The sequence below is a fragment of the Acomys russatus genome, chromosome 6 (genome assembly GCF_903995435.1).
Source record: "Acomys russatus chromosome 6, mAcoRus1.1, whole genome shotgun sequence".
Taxonomy (NCBI): Eukaryota; Metazoa; Chordata; class Mammalia; order Rodentia; family Muridae; genus Acomys; species Acomys russatus.
In genome coordinates this window covers 60362724-60382943 of record NC_067142.1, presented here as the reverse complement: position 1 = coordinate 60382943, position 20220 = coordinate 60362724, and the positions used below count along the sequence as shown (strand labels likewise).

General features: G+C 44.1%; 3 protein-coding genes across 4 annotated transcripts in view; all 3 read right to left on the bottom strand.

Annotated features, from left to right (window-relative positions):
• The window catches only part of F5 (coagulation factor V), a 68281-nt gene extending 57078 nt beyond the window's left edge, over nt 1-11203 (bottom strand). The window contains exons 1-2 of the mRNA XM_051147752.1: nt 10841-11203; nt 8567-8655 (exon numbers count right to left, since the gene is read on the bottom strand). Coding sequence (XP_051003709.1) covers nt 8567-8655; nt 10841-10998 — 247 coding nt within the window. The 5' untranslated portion in view covers nt 10999-11203. The remainder of the gene's footprint in view (nt 1-8566; nt 8656-10840) is intronic.
• The window catches only part of Nme7 (NME/NM23 family member 7), a 391631-nt gene that overhangs the window by 300527 nt on the left and 70884 nt on the right, over nt 1-20220 (bottom strand). The gene's annotated exons all lie outside the window — the stretch shown is intronic.
• The window catches only part of Selp (selectin P), a 28028-nt gene continuing 20698 nt past the window's right edge, over nt 12891-20220 (bottom strand). The window contains 6 exon segments of the mRNA XM_051148340.1: nt 12891-13741; nt 14501-14556; nt 15662-15692; nt 17887-18006; nt 18810-18992; nt 19940-20149. Coding sequence (XP_051004297.1) covers nt 14502-14556; nt 15662-15692; nt 17887-18006; nt 18810-18992; nt 19940-20149 — 599 coding nt within the window. The 3' untranslated portion in view covers nt 12891-13741; nt 14501.

Below are 20220 nucleotides of genomic sequence, written 5' to 3'. Positions count from 1 at the left end.
GCATTTAATGCGTTCTCACAAAGGAGTCCATGATTCTGGTACCAGTTCCCATCAGCTCTTACTACAGTGCAGTCACATGGAAGCAACAGCTGCTCTCATGTCCAAGCCACCTATGCTCTCACAGAATTTGTTTCTGTCCAGAATCACAGAAGCAGCAGAAGTTACCGCATGGTTGTGAAGTTTACCCAGCATCCATTTACAGTTGATCACATTTGCAGTGTGATAATCACTATCGTCCCTTCCCTATGTCTAAGAACTGTGAGTCCTTATACTAATCTTCATAATAAAACTTTAAGATAGCTACTAGCTCTTCATATCACATGGTAGGAAAGTGAGCCTCTAAATCACACAACCAACAAAAGGCAAAGCTATGGCTCCAGGTGCTGAGTTGTAAGCCACCTCTATACACCTTTCATTCATTCATTCATTCATTCATTCAGTCATTCATTCATTCATTCATCAGATACTGAGTACTCAGACTATCTTAGGTGTCATAATGTGTTCTTGCCATGTTGAGAAGTAGGCACTCTCTGATTTCTTAGAGCTCACAGAAACATTGTAACAAATAATCACACAGATATTTGACTATAAACTGGAGGCACATAAAAGAAGATTTCACTCAGAAGAATGAAGATGGAGAAAGGAGGGAAGGCATCAATAAACACGGGCAGCTATAGCTGATGAGAAAGGCACAGACTATGCCAACAAGCACTGTGGAGAGAAGTCTGTTGGTCCAGGCTTGTGAGTAGGGAGAGGTTCAGGGCTGGCAGACACTTTCCTAAGGAAGTGATGCTTTCTATGTGGTGCAAACGCAGGGAGACAGAGAGATAGGCAAGGGGGACCAGCAAGTGCAGAAGCTCTTGGCCTACTCAGGGAGCAATTGACGGTCACCGGAGGCCTTATCAGGTAAGAGAGCAAGGCACTGAAAGTACCATGGAAGGCACCATCTTGTGCCCAATCACCCAGGGCTGAGAAGGACATGTAGCACTTTGCTTTTCATCTGATAATAGTCAGAAGCTCTTAAGTTTTTTCAGCAAGATACAATATGACCGAGACTTTTGATATGGGTTTGGTTCTTTAATTTTTCTGTTACTCTCCATTTAAGTTCTCTCTCTCTCTCTCTCTCTCTCTCTCTCTCTCTCTCTCTCTCTCTCTCTCTCTCTCTCTCTCTCTCTCTCTCTCTCTCTCTCCCCTGCCCCCACTTTGGATTAGATTTTGATTTTAAATGTTGTCTGTTTCTTGAGATTGATCTGGAGAGAAACAGGGGTAGAGTCTGAGAGAAAGCTCTGTAAGAGGCATTGGTAAGATTAAGGGCACAGTGGGGGGGGTCTTCAGGAAATATATTAGATATGCATGCTGAAGATGAAACTTTTGAGTTTTAGAATTGATTGGGTATGGGATAGAGCGTTGGGGCCAACAATGTGTTATGGTGCCAGTGAGATTCCGTTTGGGACCTGGGTCAACAAAGGTGACATGCTTCAGGATGGAGGATGGTGTGGGATGATTCCGTTTGGTGTACGTGCTGGGCAGAGCAATGCCTTCCCTCTTCTGAGTTGTAATGCCAAGGATTCGGAAGGGTGCTGCCTTGTCTGATAAAAGGTTCTGTGCATATGATTAAGCTAATGGTTAACTGTGGAAGTCAGAGACCTCCTCACGTTACCATATAGGTCTTAAGTAGCCACAAGGGTATGCATTTAAGGGCTACAAAAGAAGCTTGAGACAGAATTTAGAAGGCACCACTGTGCTATGAAGATGAAGGGATGGCACGTCAGTAAACAAACACAGGCAGCTCTAATTCATGGGAAAAAGTGAGAAAGTGACTTCCCGAGAGTCTCCATAAGGGATAAGTCTCTGCCAACATCTTTATTTAAGCCCAGTGAAGCCTACTTTGACCCTCCCCATCCAGAACTACAGCTATAACAGAAGAAAAACATTAACTCATGTTTTGAGGCAGGGTCTTGCCATGTAGCCCAAGCCAGGTCTTATTGTACTCAGGGTCTTATTATCCTGCCCCCTCCTGGTGGAATTATAGTCTTGTGCCAGGACAGCTGGCTGATTCATGCTTTTCCAAGGCACTAACTGTGTGGTGATTTGTCATAGCTCAGCAGAGGTCCCGCCTTCCCTGCTGTCCCATTATTCTCCTCACTCTTGTCCTGTGCCTGTCTTCTCCACTCCTATCTTTCTAACCACTGTCATCCTGTCCCTGCCTTCTCCGCTCCTATCTTTCTGGCCACTGCCATCCTGTCTGTGTTGTTTGCTCCTATCTTTCTAGCCACTCTTGTCCTGTTCCCTTTCTTGGAGCACCCATCTTGGAATTCACACTGCTTTTATGCCAGGAGCTTTTTGTTTGTTTTTCTGTTTGCTCTGAACAGGATCAAGGAGGCTGAATTCTTCATGCTTCAATTTAGAGATGGTTAACAAAGCCTGGGGAGAGTGTGTGTGCAGGAAAGGGATAGAGAGGGTGGGGGTTGGCTTGCCCAAGATTGGTCAATGACTCCCTGGCGTTGCTAAGACTAGAATGCAGGTCTTGGAGCTCCCAAGAAAAATCTTTCCCTTATTCTTTCTTTGGAGCAAGTTAAGGCTATTCCTAGAATAGTCCAGACAGGTTCCTCTTTCTGACTCGTGACTTCATCGGGCTCTCCCTGTCTTCTGAATGCTACCTTTTATCCTGGGTTATTATGGAAGGACAACCTGCCCAGGACGCACACCATCTAGTACTGAGGGCCAGTACCACCACAGTGGGCACTATATTTCCTTGCCATGCATAGTTATTTGTTTGTTGGTATCACATGGCTACAAGTGCCAGTTGCCAAGAAAAACTTTCCTAGGTTATTTGATCCAGTAGGACTTCTTACTTCAATGGGCATTTTTTTGACAGTTTTGGGTGTTTGCTCAACCTCCCTTCCGGCTTCTTTATAATTAAGTCCCAACTGAAGGATGTTTTTATAACTGTGACTCAAATACCTCAGCACATGTTGCAGACTCAAGGCTAACTATTTCCTCCTTTCTCAGCCACTGATGGTTTTTATGGGAGAGAAGGAAGGTTGCTAGAAGGAGAGATGCATCTTGGGGCTTGAGGAGACTGTATAGCATGTAGCCAATCTCATGCGGTTGAAGAATTGGAAAGACTGCAGGGATGAGCTAATTAGATCCACTGCTCTCTCTCAGCTGAACAAAGTCACATCACATGGGACAGCCCGCAGTTAGCAATTCAAGCTCATTTGGGGACAAGAATTTCATAACCTCTGCTAAAAAAAAAAAAAAAAAAAAAAGTATGGAGACTCAAAACTTTGAAGCCCAAGTTAGATTCCTGAAACTGCATCTGGCCTCTCCAACTGTCCACAAACCTCATCAGAATGTCACCTCTAGGCTATAACCCCAATGACTAGCCTCTGCTTTCAATTTGGTGAACTAGTCTGGGCTGCTGTAGAGATGAAGAATCATGACTCGCTAGTGGCTCAGCTAGAGCCACACCCACCAAATGTTTGGAAAAGGAAACACAGCAAAGGTACAAATAACACAAGGCTAGATCTGGGAGGTACTGACTAGACCTCAGCCAGATCAGAGGCTTTTCTTTTTTTCTCACCAGTTCTGCGTCCTTGGGACACAAGGATGAACACAGCAGTACTTCTACCCTTCAGGGATTCAGAGTAAGCGGCTTGGGGAGTTTAAGAAGGGGCGGCATAAAAATGGATGTGTCAGTTCCCTAGTCCCCCAATTAAATGTATTCTGCAATACATCAGTGTTGATAGAAAAACTAATGTTTAAAGTCAAAGGGCTTAAACATGATCCAGCAGGCTATGCTCACCAGCTTTCAAAGTCTACTTCTGACTAACAAGGCCATATCAGGAACACACTACAAAAGACCTTCTTCTGACGGGATGTCAGTAACGGTGGTCTCCCTCTTGGAAAACCACTGGTGCCTCCTTCTATGAGTTCAAAGGTCTCCAGCCCGGCCATGGCCCTTCCTGTCACTGTGCACTCATCACAATGCATTGCCAAGCAATGGCATCAATATTTGGTGAGCCTGGCAGAAGCCACAGAGCTTTGAATAATTGCCTTTTCTTCTTGGCCTAGCGAATATGTTCCCATTAACTCACAAGTTAAATCGTTCTCATAAATCTACTGAACATGCTCAGCTCTGTGCTGGAGTATGAAAACAGACTCTGCAGGAGAGGACAGGTGATCTTTTGGTTTCCCGCTCACAACCACAAAAGTAACTTTATAGGTGTCCTTAATGCCCCACCCCAGGCACTCCCACGAGAGCAGTAGCCTTTCTACCTAAGGATAAAGCAGCCACAGCATTTAATGCCAGCACTTCCTGCTTCTCCTCTATCTAGATGCTTCAATTATTCCCCAAGTAGCTTTTCTACTGCATTAGCAAATATTACATTCCTGTGCTGTTCCTAAATATCCCGAACCTCTCACTGATCTCCAGAACTCCCCTGACTCCTCCGTCTGCTTCTGTTTCTTTTCTTCTTTTGCCATTCACTCCCCAAGCACTTGTCACCCCACTGCGCCAGCACCCCAGCAGAAACCAAGTCTTGTTGCCTCTTCTATTAGTACTAAGCACCTTTGGTGCTGTTTGACTCTGCTGCTGGTGAATTTCTCTCTAGCTCTCCTCTCTAGGAAGCCTGTCTCAAGCTTTTCAGTGTCCACTGCTTTCTTGGCTCATCCCTTGGACTCTGTTGCCCCTTCGAGCTCTGCCTGCAGCCTTCTCTTCTCCTAAGACCTTCCTTGGGTGATCTTGTGCCCCCCTCAGAGCTTCATTTATGGCCTGGTTGTGATGTCTCCTGAATATTTGTATCTAGCTAGCTCAGTTCTCCCACCTAAAAGCAAAGCTCCTACACCCACCTGCTCCTTTGATGACACTGGGTAGACATTCTTCAAACGCCTCAGACTCCAAGTCTGGCCTCATTTTCTTTCCAAACAAAGGTCTTTCTTTTCTTACATTTCCTTTCTTATTGAATGGCGCATTACACTATTTATTCTACCATTCAGTCCAGAACCCTTGAAGTCAGACATAATCCCCTTCTCTTGTTTTCATCCAATTAACCACCTGTTTAGTTGATTTTAGCTCCTAAGTATCTTTGGAATCCATTTAATTTTCTCCACCTCAGCTTCCCTGCTGTCTTGTTTCCTGGATTGGCACTAAAGCCCCATTACTATTTTCTCAGGCTGTGGTCTTGCTATTCTATAATCCATTTTCCAGATTTGAACAGAACAATCTTTTCTTTTCTAATTAATTTTTAGTCAGCATAGGGAGCGATGGCATTCATTATGGCATTTTTTTTTTTTTTTTTTTTTTTTTGGTGGTTGGTTTTATGAAACAGGGTTTCTCTGTGTAGCCTTGGCTGTCCTGAAACTCATTCTGTAGACCAGACTGGCCTTGACCCCAGAGATCAACTGGCCTCTGCATCCTGAGTGCTGAGGTTAAAGGCCTGGGCCACCATCAACCAACCCTTACTATGGCATTTTTGTTCACGTATGGCATTGTACTTTGTTCACAATTATAGACCAATACTGGAACAAGTACCTAAAGTGCAAATATGGGTCTGTGTCTCTCTCACTTAAATTATCTTAGTGTCTCTCTGCTCCCCCTCAAGACAAAACTCCTTGACCTGGCCAAGTCTGTCTAGTCCAGCGGTTCTCAACCCCCTAACGCTGCAATTCTTTAATACAGTTCCTCATCTTGTGCTTACTGCTAACCATAAAATTACTTCCTGGCTACTTTATAACTGTAATTGTGCTACTGTTATGAATTGTACTTTATTTGTGTTTTCCCATGGTCTTAGGCGACCCCTGTGAAGGGTCATTCACCACCCACAGGGTTGAGACCCTCATGTCTTCTGTCCTTTTTCTTCTAATCTCCCCCTACCACACCCATTGTTTGGCTTTCCAATCTGCCCTTTTTCTCTCTCCTCAAAACTAAGTTGGAGAACTTTCAGCATTGCTCTTCCTTGTCACTGTGCTATAATGTTCTGATATCAGCCATCTCTAACAGAGGGCTGAGGGCTGGGAGTCAGAATTCACTTTTATGCCCCCAGAGCCTTGAATGCAGTGTCCTTAGGTTTTGATTATTAAGAGAAAAGAATACTTAACTGTATTTATTTAAAGGCAAACAAATATATACATTATAATGCACAAAAATATAAAATGAGCGAAAACATTGCTGCATTGATGTATCTACAATATTGTGCTGTATATGCCTCTAATGGAGGCCTAATTCATGCCATCAATAGCAGCAATAACAACAATGTAGCTAACTTTCTGTTATGCACTTATTGTGCATGGGCATTTGTTGGAAGACCCTGCTATTAAGGTGGAGGTCCACCATGCCAGATAGCTCTCCCAGCTCAGTGCAAAATGGAGGATTCTCTTTCTCATGGGGCTTCCTCTTCTCTGCCTGGCCTTATCTGGAGATCTTCTCTAGTAGGTCAGTTCATGGTGCTGGGAGTATTCGGAAGAGAGAAGCCGTATGCTAGTGAGGGGAGGGATCCACACAGTGTCCTAAAGGATACAGCTTCTGGGGAGTAGCTGTAAAAGCCACAGTTGTGGCTGAGTTTGCAGTCTTGGAGAAGGGTGGAGAAGTTGAGAAGAAATGGGTAAAGGAACTCCAAGGAAAACCAGGGGAAAAGTCATGAGGAAACCAAGACAAAGAGTTTAAAGGGGAGAGTGTCAAGCAGCCTAGAGATGGCCAAAGAGCGAGAAAGAAATGAGGGGTGCTGCTATCTCAGAGGCAGCACTTGACAGTGACAGAGTTAGTGACACTGCAGAGCTTAGGGAAGAGATGGAGAGAATGACATGGCCTTCTCATGCAGGGAGCTGGGGAGGAAGGAATAGGGAGAAAAGAAAGGGTAGGGAGGGGCAGGGTGAGATATTCTCATTTTTCTAGATAGGATTTACCTGAAAATTGCTCTGTTGTTGATTTTTTTTTTTTTAAACTGAAGGAAAGACTCAGACGCATTGAAGAGTAAAAGAGACCAGAGGAGGCACGGCGGAGCTGGGGGTGGGACAGAAGAGGCAGGGCGGAGCTGGGGGTGGGGCAGAAGAGGCAGGGCGGAGCTGGGGGTGGGGTGGGGGTGGGGCAGAAGAGGCAGGGGCAGAGCTGGGGTGGGGTGGGGGTGGGGCAGAGGAGGCAGAAGGTGAGCCTAGGAAAGACAGCAGCTCATCACCAGGGTGGGGGAAGGTGGGTGAACTGATGAGGGGCCCAACTGGAAAATGTTCTCTCTGGATAGCCTCTGTGATTCCTGTAAAATATGTTTCTATAATTAAGGTCCCAGAGCCCCCCGATAAATTAGTCTTTGATTAATCAAACATTGAAGAAAAATAGAAGAGATATTTTCTTCAAATGTTATAGAAATCGGAAAAGCTAACCATACATAGCTCCTTTGAGTGGGTGTAGGAAGCTGGATAGAAGCCGTAACGAATTCACTCAGTTAGGGCACACATGTGAGACAGCAAGCCCCAGGAAAGTCTGAGTTCACTTTGTCTACACTTGTATTCACAGTGACTAACTCAATGTCAAGTCCACAGGAGGTGCTCTTGGCTGTGCTTTGTTAGATGAATAAATACAAATTCAAACACTGAAACTTTTTGTTTGGCTTTCTTGACCAAGGTTAAAGACATGGCTGGCTGTGTGGGCATGTGACCTGTGCAATTCCACAGGGCCCCATGCTCAGAAGAACTCCAGTTTTAAGTTTTACTGTCTCTGAAATTCTCAATAAACTGAACAAGAAGCCTCATATTCTCACTGGGTCTGGGCATACATATTATATATCTAGTGTTTGGTAAAAACATCACACATCTTAACGGAAGATAACTAAGTGAATATTTAAGTGATTTTACAATTGTTTATTTTGGTATGTGTGGCTTGTCCCCGTGCTATGGTGCCTATGTGGAAATCAGAGGCCAACCTGAGAGACTCAGTTCTCTCCTTCTACCATGTGGGGCCTGTGGACAGAACTCAGGTCCTCAGCTTGGCAGCAGGTACCTTTAGCTACTGAGCCATCTGGTCAGTTCATAATGTGAATATTTTAAGTATATTAAAGAATATAATATCCCAGCACTCGGGAGGCAGAGGCAGGTGGATCACTGTGAGTTCGAGGCCAACCTGGTTTACAAAGTGAGTCTAGGACAGCCAAGGTTACACAGAGAAACTCTGTCTCAAAAAACAAAAAAACAAAACTATATATATACACAAAATATTATCCACAAAAAAATTATATTTAAAATTAAAAGAAACACAAGCTGTGCCTGGGTGGCACAGGCCTATCATTCCAGCTACTTAGGAAGCTGAGACAGAAAAAAAAAAATCACAATTCAAACAATCCCTGGGCTATAAATCAAATTCAAAACCTGGAGACCTTTGTCTCAGAATAAAAATTTACATATAGCCCAGGGGTATAGATCAGTGGCAGAGATTTTTTTTGTTTTTTTTTGGTTTTTGTTTTGTTTTGTTTTTCTTCCTAGCACACATTAGATTGTAGGTTCAAACCTCTATACAAAAAAAAAACAAAAAAAAAAAAAAAAAAAAAAAATTAAAAAAAATATATTTCAGGCTTACCTGAGGTGCTAGAGCGTGGTTTCTCTTTCTTGAAATATGGCTCATATTCTCTGTAGACAATTTTCTTGAAGGAAGGTTTAGAATTCAAACTAGAAATAAAATACAGAAACTAACTTGAAAGCTGTATGTGATACCTGTTCCCTTTCCATAAAAGAAGGCGTCTCCATGCCCAGGTTTTGTGCTTGAGCAGTATGACAGTATTTTTTATTGTATTTCCAAAGCCCAAGGTTTTATACATTTGGATAACAAGTGAAATCAATGGAATAATCATTGGTCTTTTCAAAGATAGTCTGTCTCAACGTGCATGCTTATGAAGTAAGCTTAACGCTGCTCTAATTCTGCTTTTCTAAATCTTTTTTTTTTTTCTATTAACAATAGTTAAGCTTATTGTGCAGACTCAAAACTTCAGATCTAAGTTAAAAATGCAAGTCAATGAGAGGAATATATGTAAATTGTTTTCCAATAATTGGACATAACTTAGAATCTTTTTATACAATTTTGAACTACTTTAGAAAATCAGATGTAATTTAGAATTTTTTTTCACTTTCATTATACAATTTTAAACTAGTGGAAAATATGGTAAGTTGGTATCCACTTGTTGGAGCCTGTTTCTAGTTGAGAGAACTGGGACAGCAATAAGGCAAAACTCTGGGGTTCCTACTGGAAATAAACCAAAAAACCTGCGCTGAGAAGAATAAGTAGCTTCCCCAAAAAGATGCAGATGATGCACATCATCGCCAAGATCCAAGAGGGTTAAACCATCTCCTTGGCTTTATTCAGACCCAGGAGGCTTTGGCTCCATTCTCTATTTTTAGAGTCAAGCATCTTGATAACTATGGTACCATATTTCACAGGAGAGATGGGGACCCTGAAGGAAGAGCATCCTGTAGCAGTCTTCCCTACCATTTTTCTTTCCTTAGCAGGGGAAGACTTGCCCATATAATACACCACTGTTAGCTAGAGTCTTCAAGCTGTACATTTGATATGAATATGTTTGTCCCCAGCTTTGCATCCTCTGAATTATACCTACCTGTGCCGTGTCCCAGGCATAGTTACTAACTTTGCATTCTAACCCTAAGCAGAAAAATTGGTGCTGGAAATAATGTTATTTTCTTTGTGTGTGTGTGTGGGGGGGGCATCAGTTAATGGCAGTTTCCTAAGACTATGGGCATGACTTAGATCATCACTTTGAAAATGCAATCCTTAAAATCATTTTAATGTGATACTTTTTATTAGCATAATGCCAAGATAGAATTAATGCCTTCCCAAATAACCCAGTTACAACAACAAAATCGAAGGCATTTTGCATTTATACTAAAATGTTACACATTGCTTTCAAAATATTACATTATTTTCTGGCTGATTGCTTTGGTTTTGCAATTGTAAAAGAGGAACACATCTTTCACAATCGCTTAAACTTTGATGTCAACTAAAAGAAAAAGTGAGTCAACTGGAAGGCTAGGGCTACTATCTAAAATAAAAACACAAGCAGTTGTTAATGCTGAGCAGAATCTATGGTTTGGGTAACTCCAGGAAAGCTAGCATTTAACCTTCCAAAATCAGCAAACTATATTTTGCCACTCAAGGGTAGATTTGATAATAGTTAAACCTCCTCTTACACATACATTTGAATGGCCACTTTACCTGATCTCTAACACAGGTATTATTCAGGGCAGACCAAAATATCCAGGCTAAACCATATTCCAGAAAGTAATCCAAAGTGAGAGAGGGGTAAATGAAGCCACCTTAGGTAGCCAGGAATAAGTCAAGAAAAAGTGAAAATACAAGTGTGTTCTCTTTCCATGAACCAGTGCTTTGAAAGTCATTTATAGGAAGGCAAGGGTCATTAAATTATCTCCTTAGAATGAAGTACATAGCGGCATCTTTTTCTTTAGAAGTTAAGCCTGTGTCTACAAGGAATAATTATTATGTAACTTTTTGATTTTGAGTTTTTTGCTTGCTTGTTTGTTTGTTTAAGAACAGGCTGTTAAAAGATAAATAAATAAAGGCTGGAGCTAAATGTGCAGGACGGGGGTAAGAGGGCTCTAGACGCAGGTCATTTTAATCCATCAGTAGACTAAGATAATAAACATAGGGGCAAACAGTATGTGATTGGGGGGACCTGAAAAGAGAGCTACAGCTAAATTAGCACCATTATTCATTCTCTCTCTCTCTCTCTCTCTCTCTCTCTCTCTCTCTCTCTCTCTCTCTCTCTCTCTCTCTCTCTCTCCCTCCCCTCCCCCCAGAAGCCCACATGAACTCCACCCGAGTTACCTTTGGTCTGTGGGCTCAGGATGGTAGCTCCAGAGGATGCCCTGGGCGGCCACGTAGAACTGCCTTACCCGTGCGGCTTCTGCCCGTTGACTGCCCCAGCCCGCCCAGCTAGTGCCCAGGACCAGCAGGAGAAAAAGGCGCGGGCAGGCTAGGAGCATGGCCCTTGTCCTGTCCGCCGCCGACAGTGCTCGGTCCCTGCGGTGCGCTATGTGTCCTGGCTCCCTGGAGGACTAGGAGGCTGCAGGACGCGGTGTCCCTGTCCCCTGTGGCGGCTGGCTCACCCTACCTCTCTTCCCTGCTGTGCCTCATGTAGGCAGGGGCTTGTTGAGGTCACTCCCCCCTGTGGCCAGAGGCATTTATTAGAAAGAACACTGGGGGGTGTGTATTACAGGGGAAGAAAGGACAACCCTGCTGGCGGTTGTGGCACAGGAACTGTACCCAAGGATCTCCGCCCGCCCAAGCACAAAGCAGCATCCCACCCCCTACCCCCGCTGCCCCGCTCTGCCATAGGTGGGAACAGTACTCTCACTCATCCACTTTTAGGGGAGGGGGGGATCAAAGTTTAGGTTTGCCAGAAGGTTTCTGCAAGCCTCAGTAAGACCAAACACCCATCCTCTAATTCCAGGAAAACGTTACTGCTCTTTTACTAGGCACAGAAGACTGCCCGAGGCCAAGTCCACCAACAGGCTAGAGTTCTAAGTCGCCTTCTAAACCCAAGCGCAGACCACTAGGTAAGGGCTTGTCACCAGCTCAAGTGTAGGGGAGAACAGGCCTTAAAGAACTCGTTTGAGATGCTCGCTCAGTAGCTGTTTAGCTTTGGACCAATTGCTTCCTGTCTCCAGAGGACTTTTAACATCTGCAAAGGAAGGATGGCAATTCTAATTTTCCTTGATCTGATTACTGGGAGGAGAAGAACTGTTGTAAACGGGATGGTCCCCCGAGTGCCTAGGTGGCTATGGACTGCTATCTTAATTATGCTCTTTTGCTCCGTGATGCCATGTTTTTGAAGGATTCTTCGCATGCTGTTTTAGATTTTATTTTTCTGTTGGTGGAGAAACTGGGAATTATAATATCTGAATCAGCAGGATGACTTGTCCTGAGTTCCCCGGAACTCTGTTTCTGCCCATGCTTTTACAAGTTTCCTGGATGGGTAAATTATAATCTGGCTCCACCCAGGCTCCTCAGCAGCCTCCTGACTCCTACCCTTGCTTCTATTCCTTTACTGATATTATTCCATCGATTTAGAAGACCCGTCCCAGAGTCAGGCTTGGTGGCACATGCCTGTAATCCCAGCACACAAGGGGCTGAAGCTGGAGAAGGTGAGTTTGGGGCCTGAGATCTGCCTAAATTATGCAATGAGACCCTGTACCAAAAAGCAATTATTAACAGCACATGCACACATAACTACATTAAAATGAATGTCCATATCCATTTTTTTTTTTTTTTTACCTCTCTGCTTTCCCGTTCTCTGAAGTCAGGCGGTCTGTCCTTGGTTCTGATTCTGGGTTCAAATTGACTTTTCTGTCTTATGAACTTAATCTATTCAGATCATATACACCTTTCGATGACCTTCGGTTAGTTTTTCAAGATTCTCTTGTATTCACGGCTAGATTACAATCTATTGAAGAGCACGACAATGCCGTACACTCCAGGCCCACAGTACCAGGGGCTCCCAGTGCTGTCAGAATCCTCTGAATGCTTTTCCAAAATGCAAATTCTGACATGGGAGACAGCGTTGAGAGGTTGAGGTCTGTGTTCCTATAACACCGAGCCTAGTGTCCGTCTATCAGTCTTTGGTCTGTCTGTCTTTCTGTTTCTTTCTCTTTTCTTTCACATACACAGATTAGATGTGATTTGACAATGTAGCTAAGGGAAAAAAATTAAAGCAGCAAGTCTCTAAATTACCTTCACTTTTTTGCTTGTCTACCTGCTTGCGTGTACCTGGATTACAGGGTAGTCATTGAATTTCATTAAACCACACCAAGACAACTGAATTGTTTGATCCCCTAATGTTTGCATCAATTACAGATAAGCCATGGTAATTTTCAGTGACTTTTTTTTAATTAAATATGTGAATTAAATTACATATAAAACATGTCTGTTTTCTTCCTGCAGAACAGCAATGCAATGAAGACCCTTTCTGCTCCTTTGATTTTTTTTCTCTGCGGACAGGTCACATATGACATATATTTGCTGGCACACTGGAAGGTCCAGCTGTTATCTGAACAACTGCGACTGTGACCACAATGGTGACAGACAACATGAAACACACAGACCTTATTGAACAAAATATGAAGAACATGGCTTTGCAGGGAAATTGAATTATACATTCAAACATTGGCCTTTGGAGGGGAGGTCTGCAAACAGATGTGGCATCCTGGCTCTGTTCTCAATCTTCAGTGGCCTCTGGTACCATCTAGAAGTTTCCGTGAGAGTCTCAGCAGCAGAAGTATAAACAACCTCACAGATATGAAACATGGAAGACCCAGGAGATCTTACACAGGCATTCCCTTAAGCCAGAGGTTTGTCTGCCCTCCAGCATCAGGGAGGGGCACTCTTCAATCCCAAGAGAAAGCAGATCTTTGTTTCTCCAGAACTGTGTTGCCGGGTGATTCAGATGCCCCAATGCCTTAGACTAAGTCCCGTTTTCAGTGACAGCAAGGTCGAAGCCACAGACCACAGCAGAAAATTTTGCTCCTGTTTCTGTGGCTGCACTGGAGGAAGATGAGGGGCGGAGCAGGAAGAAGTGGGTGGAGAGGTGGGAATGTACATAGTCCTTTCCCAATTATTTACAGAGAACCACAGCAAACGCTGAGGAGTTAAGGTCAAGTCTGACAGGAAACTTGATTATCTGCGTGCAGAATCCTGAGAGATTGAATGAGGCGACAGGAGACCAAGTCTCTGAAAATGAAACAAAACTAATTAAACTCTTCTTTCCTTAAAAAATGAAGAGATCTCTTACCACGCTGAGCGGTGGTGGCGCACACCTTTGTTTGTTTTTCAAGACAGGGTTTCTCTGTGTAGCCTTGGCTATCCTGGAACTCTCTTTGAAGACCAGGCTGGCCTTGAACTCACAGCGATCCTCCTGCCTTTGTCTCCTGATTTCTGGGATTAAAGGCATGTGTCACTTGCACAGCCTATCCCAGCACTTGGGAGGGAGAGGGAGAGAGAGACAGAGACAGAGAGACAGAGACAGAGAGACAGAGAGAGAGGGGGAGGGAGGAAGGGAAGGAGGAAGGGAGGAAGAGGGAGAGATCTGTCATCCTGTTTATCCTCTGATCTTCGAGATGGTTGCTTTCCAGGTTCTAGACTGTCTACCAGCAGGAAAGGGGAGCTTCTCATTCCACTATTTGAAAAGATGGCCTCACACGATTTCTGTTCAGGTAGCACATGGGATTTTGAGGCAAGCCCACACTGCTGACACCACTTGGTTGCCAATAATGAGATCTCACCCATGCTGGATCAAGTTTTACGCTGCTAGAAGGTCATGGGAGTCCCTGGGTAAATGCTATTGTCCCTCCACTGACACACATACTTGTTGCCAAGATGGCTTCTGCTCACGCTTAAAAGTTAATACCTATGGTATAAATTAAGCTGTATAGTCTTGCCTTTCCCCCTACGGTTCTATTTTCGTCAATAATATCCTCCTAGGGAACTCACCTCAAGGGGTTGGGTCGAATGCAGCGTTGGTGAAGACTCCATACGTTCCTAGGTGGCTGAATAACAGAAACACAAAGGTGGTCTTCCATGAAACAAATGCTTAGTTCTCCAAACAGCCCAGCTCACAGTATCTCTAGAATAGCAAATTGTCACCTACCCTGGAATTCTGTCTATCTGAATAAGAAAAGTAATTAATTTTGAAAAAAGTAATGGGGAAGCAACCTTCAAGGTCTCACTCGGAGCTCTGGGTAGTATGATTTGCACTTGACACACTTTTTCACGGAACTGGGACTAGAACCCAGGGCTTCATGACGGACAAGTGCTCTATCACCACGCCACATTCCCGGCCCTACCTACAGTGTTGCTGCTGTTGGCTTCTATGCAGAAAACCTGTAAGGGGTTGCAGCCTCTTCCCCCTTACGAAGAAATAGTTATCAAGTTCTGAGCCTTGATAACTGATCCTTGAGCAAGGGTTCCCGCAGAGTGATAGTGCTGCCCCCTAGGGTTGGTTTTGGGATTTTCATGGCGATGAAGACAACAGACAAACAGTAGGCAGAGGTCAGGAATGTTACAAGATACAAAAGAATTGTCCTAGGTCCCATGTGGCTTTGAATACCACCATTCAGGCTTAACGATTGCCTGGAACTTAATTACTTCATGTAAAACTACCAGATGGGGTTTTCATCTTTTAAAACGGCACTGCTCTGTGAATTGCACTCATACAGTGTTTTCCAGGAGACAACCCACTGTCTCTTTCTGAGCCATTGCTCATGGATATCTACAAACCTCCGGTGGCCTCCAAACACTTACTACTGTAACACTCGAGCTTTCCCACTTGGTTCCTGTTATAAAAATCACTTGCTGCTTTATTTCCGTTTTCTATACTATAGCAAGGGTAGCTATTGAGTAGCTGGTTTTAGCCAAAAAGTGGAGGAAAAGTGCACATACAGCAAGCCCTCAGAGGCAAAGATCCTCTGAAAAGCGGAGGGGACAATCCAGAGCCTAAAATGCTTGTGTGTTAGTTTTAGCCAACATATATTACCCACATGCTTTTTCTCAGAACAGGAAAGAGATGGCATCGCGCATTCCCTCTGACAGACAAAGCTAGAGAGACAGACTGACTGACAACGTTTGTCCTTGCCCAGAGCATTTCCAGCTTACCTGTGAGGGTTCAAGGGGGATTTTCCATCATCTGAAATAAGTGAGAAACCATGAGTACAGGAAAACAATGAGGTGAAAAGTCACTCGTGTCAGAAATTATTGAAGAAAGCTAGGAGTCTCGTCTTCAGATATGTTGGTTATATGCAGTCTTAGGAGCCATCTGACCCGAAAAGTATTTAATTCCAAAATACTCTAGTCTTTTTTCTTTTTAACTTTCAAACACACCCATGAAAACAAAACACCCATGAAAACAAAACACCCCTTCTACCAAAAAAACCCAAACCAAACCATCCAAACAAACAAAGCTCCCTGTCCTCCATGTCTCTGAGGCTTCTGTTGCTGCATCCAGCCTTTTTAGTCCCTTGGTCCTCAACTAGCATGCTAATTTTATAAGTCAACCCATAACAACACTCCAGGGGATGCTTTCACTTTCCCTCCCCCATACTGTATGTGATCAGATGTCTCCTGTCTTCATCTAAACAACAGATTCTGATAGTTAAATCTTTAGGCATGGCTACGGCACTGCCCTGTTACTTGACAATAGGCCATTTTGACATCGGAAACCAAACTGGGATGATACTAGAAAACACTGCGACCCACCCCCGCCCCCTTGCAGCTCATATACTTATTTATTGTTAGAGATTTTTAAAAATGAGAGGCTATTGGCATTTTTCTAGTCTTGAATGTCTGTGGGAACTGAAGAAACAGTTTGGCGGTGGTTTATAGGGTCAATAGACTGGCAGAGGGTGGGGGAGGGGGTGGAAGCGGGAGGAAATGACGCAATTCTGATTCCGTTAGGTGAGCACACATTTCAGTGGAAGAATTCTTCATAACAATCAGCACAGCTCTCCCATCAGCAGGAAATTACCCTTCACTATCACCAGTCTTCTACTCACAGGAGAGTGCGTGTGGGAGTGCTGGGGAGGCACACTCAGGGCATTGGCGGCTTTGTGCAGATAGCGTTAAGAGGAGGGCGCAGGACATTCCGTGCCACGAGCAACTAGGAATAGTTATCTGACCGCCTCAGTGAAATGAGAGGTCTGGAATAGTTTAACACAGCTCCTTGCAGTTATCTGGATTTGAGCTCCAGTTGGTTCTCGGTACCCTACTTACTTTCTATGACTAACAGTAAGAGCCTCATTAGTTTACAGAGGAATCTTTGCGAAGCCAGCAAACCCTTGGCAGACTGAAAGCCACAGCAGATTGAGAAAAGATGTTTGCGACTTGAAGAACTGGCCATTTCTTTTCTTTCATCCCCCGCCTGAGTTCTCTTCCTGACAACAGGCTGGTGACGTTCCCCTGATAGAGGCTTCATCCATTTGGTCACATCCTTGTGACCAACCCTACGCACTCGCAGGAAAGGGTTTTGAAATTTGTTTTCAGGACACCACTGCAGCAGCGGCTTCCTCTGCCCCAGGTTCTCCTCCTGACTGGGCTGCAAGTCCGGTGGGTTCAGACACTCTTAGCTGCTAAACGCGCCACTTCTGTGAGCTGTCTAATGCGCTCATGGTTTTCATTTTCCTTTCTCTTGCTAGAACTCTACATCTCCCCACCTTGACCGGGTCCCTTAACTTCAGAGCTAAGCTTGAGAAAGCCTTTGTGATGTGCCAGTCGGACCTAAGAACCATTCATTATCCTATGTTCTGGTAGCATCTATAATGTATTTAGGTCTGTCAGACATTCCACACTTCAGTATGTATATTGTTTAACCTGTCTCTCCTACAGCACTGTAGCGTCCTCAGCCTCGGGTACTGTCGCTATTGGCCCCGCTGACTGAAAAGGCTTATTTGCAAATGTTTGTTGTATGGGGTGCTGGAGGAAAAGAAGCACAGTATGTTGACAGTTCATTTTGGTTGGTCCAGAGACCCTCAGGTGCTCCATCAGAATTTTAAGGGAAGGCTTTGGACATTTTTATATAATGGATAGTGCCACAGCTCAGTGGTAGAACACTGGCTTAGTATGCAAAAGGCAAGCACACACACACACACACACACACACACACACACACACACACGCTATATACTCACACAAAGGAAAAAAAAAAAAAAAGAAAAATGTAGAATTTCTCTATTTTCCTAAGTTCCTACAGGTGATTCTGACAGACAGGCTCAAGATCACAAATATCAGTATTATTTTCATTAACAAGCTGTTTCTAAACAGAAACTACCGACTTTATCACTTGGCTCCAAAATCATGAACAAAAAAGAAGGATCCCTCGTATTTACCTTTTTTTCTGAGACGCTTTCTTAGCAGAACCAGGAGTGTCCCACCTGTCGCCAGACCGGCTGTGGAAGCCACTGCACCACCCAAATAAGTCAGAGCTTGCTGGATTGTCAGTGGCTCTGCTAACAAATAAACACACATACAGGATGTAAGAATAGTGCGCACAGATCGGCCATCCTTCCTGGGGCACCCCAAGAACTGAGATAGGGCTGCGGGCAGAGTCCTCAAAGGCCCTGCCATGGTAGGGAAGATCTCCATGTCAGAAGCCCATGGCAACAGACCAGGAACCCAGGCCTGATTGCATCCCAAGGCATTATTAGCTTGATTAAAAATTGTGATTTCTAAAGTGGACATGGTAAAGATCCCCTGAAAGGAATTCATTAGCAGATACAAAGAGCTGTGCATGATATTTGGGTAAATGAAATACATGATCGGACAATTTATCTTCATCAATCAAAGATTTGGATATGTAACAAAAAATCATAATTGCTAAGGCAAAGCTGAGTTAAAGCTTGCCAACAATGGAATATAAGTAAAGGATGTGAGGTGATGTCAGAGGTAGATGGAAAATAAAGGTCTGAGGTAACAAATTAGGACTCTGTGTGAAGCTCCCTGAGTAACTTATTTTGAAGTGCCAAGGCCTGTTAAGCAAGGCTTATAAGAAGTGGAGGAATTGGTTTCACAAATCTAAACAATGAAAAGAAATGGCAGGGACTGGACACACACAGTCTCCAGCTTCACCCTGGGGGCTCTGAATAAAAACGAAGGGATCCTTTTGGCTCCTTGTGAAATATTCATCAAGTGTTGGGGAGGGGAGCAGTGGCGGGAGCAGAAGCCACTGTGAAAGGTGTGCAGGAAAGAAATGGGGGATCCTGTTCTCCCTCTCCACTTCAAGGTGATATTCTAAACCATACGAGGAATGTACCTTGGCAGGTTGGCATGGTGGCTGACCATTGGCCGTTCTCTTGGCACGTTGCCCTTGCAGAGCCATTCAGCAACTGTCCCTCTGGACACTGGAAGGTGCAGGTTGATCCATAGCTAAACTTTCCCCAGGGATTGGAACAGTTCATCACTCCTGTGTCCACGTGCAGTTCTGAGCACTTGACGGCTGTAAGGGGGACAGAGAAGGGACATATGAGAAGCAGACACGGGCAAGGAAGGCAAGTAGGACTGTGGAATTGTCACTAGATAAAATAGATGTGAAATGTCACAAAGGAGGTCAGCCACACCCAAGAGTCATAGCAGCTCTTCAAATAACACCTCATCAAAAATATTCACTGAAATAATACTAGCCAAGGTACCAGGATGACACATAGCATCCTATAACACACATCTGCAAATGCACTGACCTGGTCTCCAAAGTCTCTTTACAAAATTTGCTCTTCAAAAATGCTGTTGAATATGAATCTATGTGTTATTATTAATACATTGTGATTGACTGGCCATGCCAGCATAGGATTAACAAAATACTTAGTTTGTCTTCCTCACAGCTGGACAGAAGAAGTTTGGAAGGAGAGACCACAATCCTCTTTAAACTATATTTCAGGCAACTTCAGATGAACCTTGGGAAATCAGATTTAATTCAAATAGGTGCCATAGAGCAGTGGTGGCATTTGTAAAGCTCAGTGCTGTGCTTTGTGGGAGATATCAAGACGAAGAAGACTTGGGGGTGGGGGCTCCCACGCTTTGTGAACAGTGTTGTAGCTCCTTAAGAAATGTCACTCCAGGCTAACATCTTAGATTCCAATCATTACAAATGCACTGCAGGTTTTTGCTATCACCTAATAGTAACTTGCAATTCATACTTCACAACTCATTGGGCTGGCTTCACAGTCGCAGGCTTTCAACTTTGACACATGTAGGCGTAAGGACCAGGGTGCTTGGAAGTGGTTTAGGGAAGGGCAAAGCTAAGGCGGATGCAGCACGTTTCTTGGGCTTGGGCTTGCTGTGGAAGTCACGGAGGAGTGAATACTTGCTTGCGCTGGTTGTTAGGGCCTGGGGGAATTTACACAGGCAGGAAGATAGCGTCAGAATCCCCTGCTCCTGCCTACTCACCTCTGCACGTGGGCGTCACTGCTGTCCATTGTCCCGAAGGCCCGCATCGTAGTGAGTTGGTGCCTCTAAGTGTAAATCCGGTTTTGCACCCAAAGTAACAAGCTGTGTTCAGACCAAAGCTCCCCAAGTGGTGTTTGCAGGACATTGTTCCTTGTTCAGGAATCATGAGTGCAGGACATTGTACCTCTGGGATAGGAAGTGATGTTACCCCTGTCACGAAAAAAAAAATTTTTTTTTCAATTTAAAATATTCAGTATGTTTGCAGGCAAAAGGATCACACC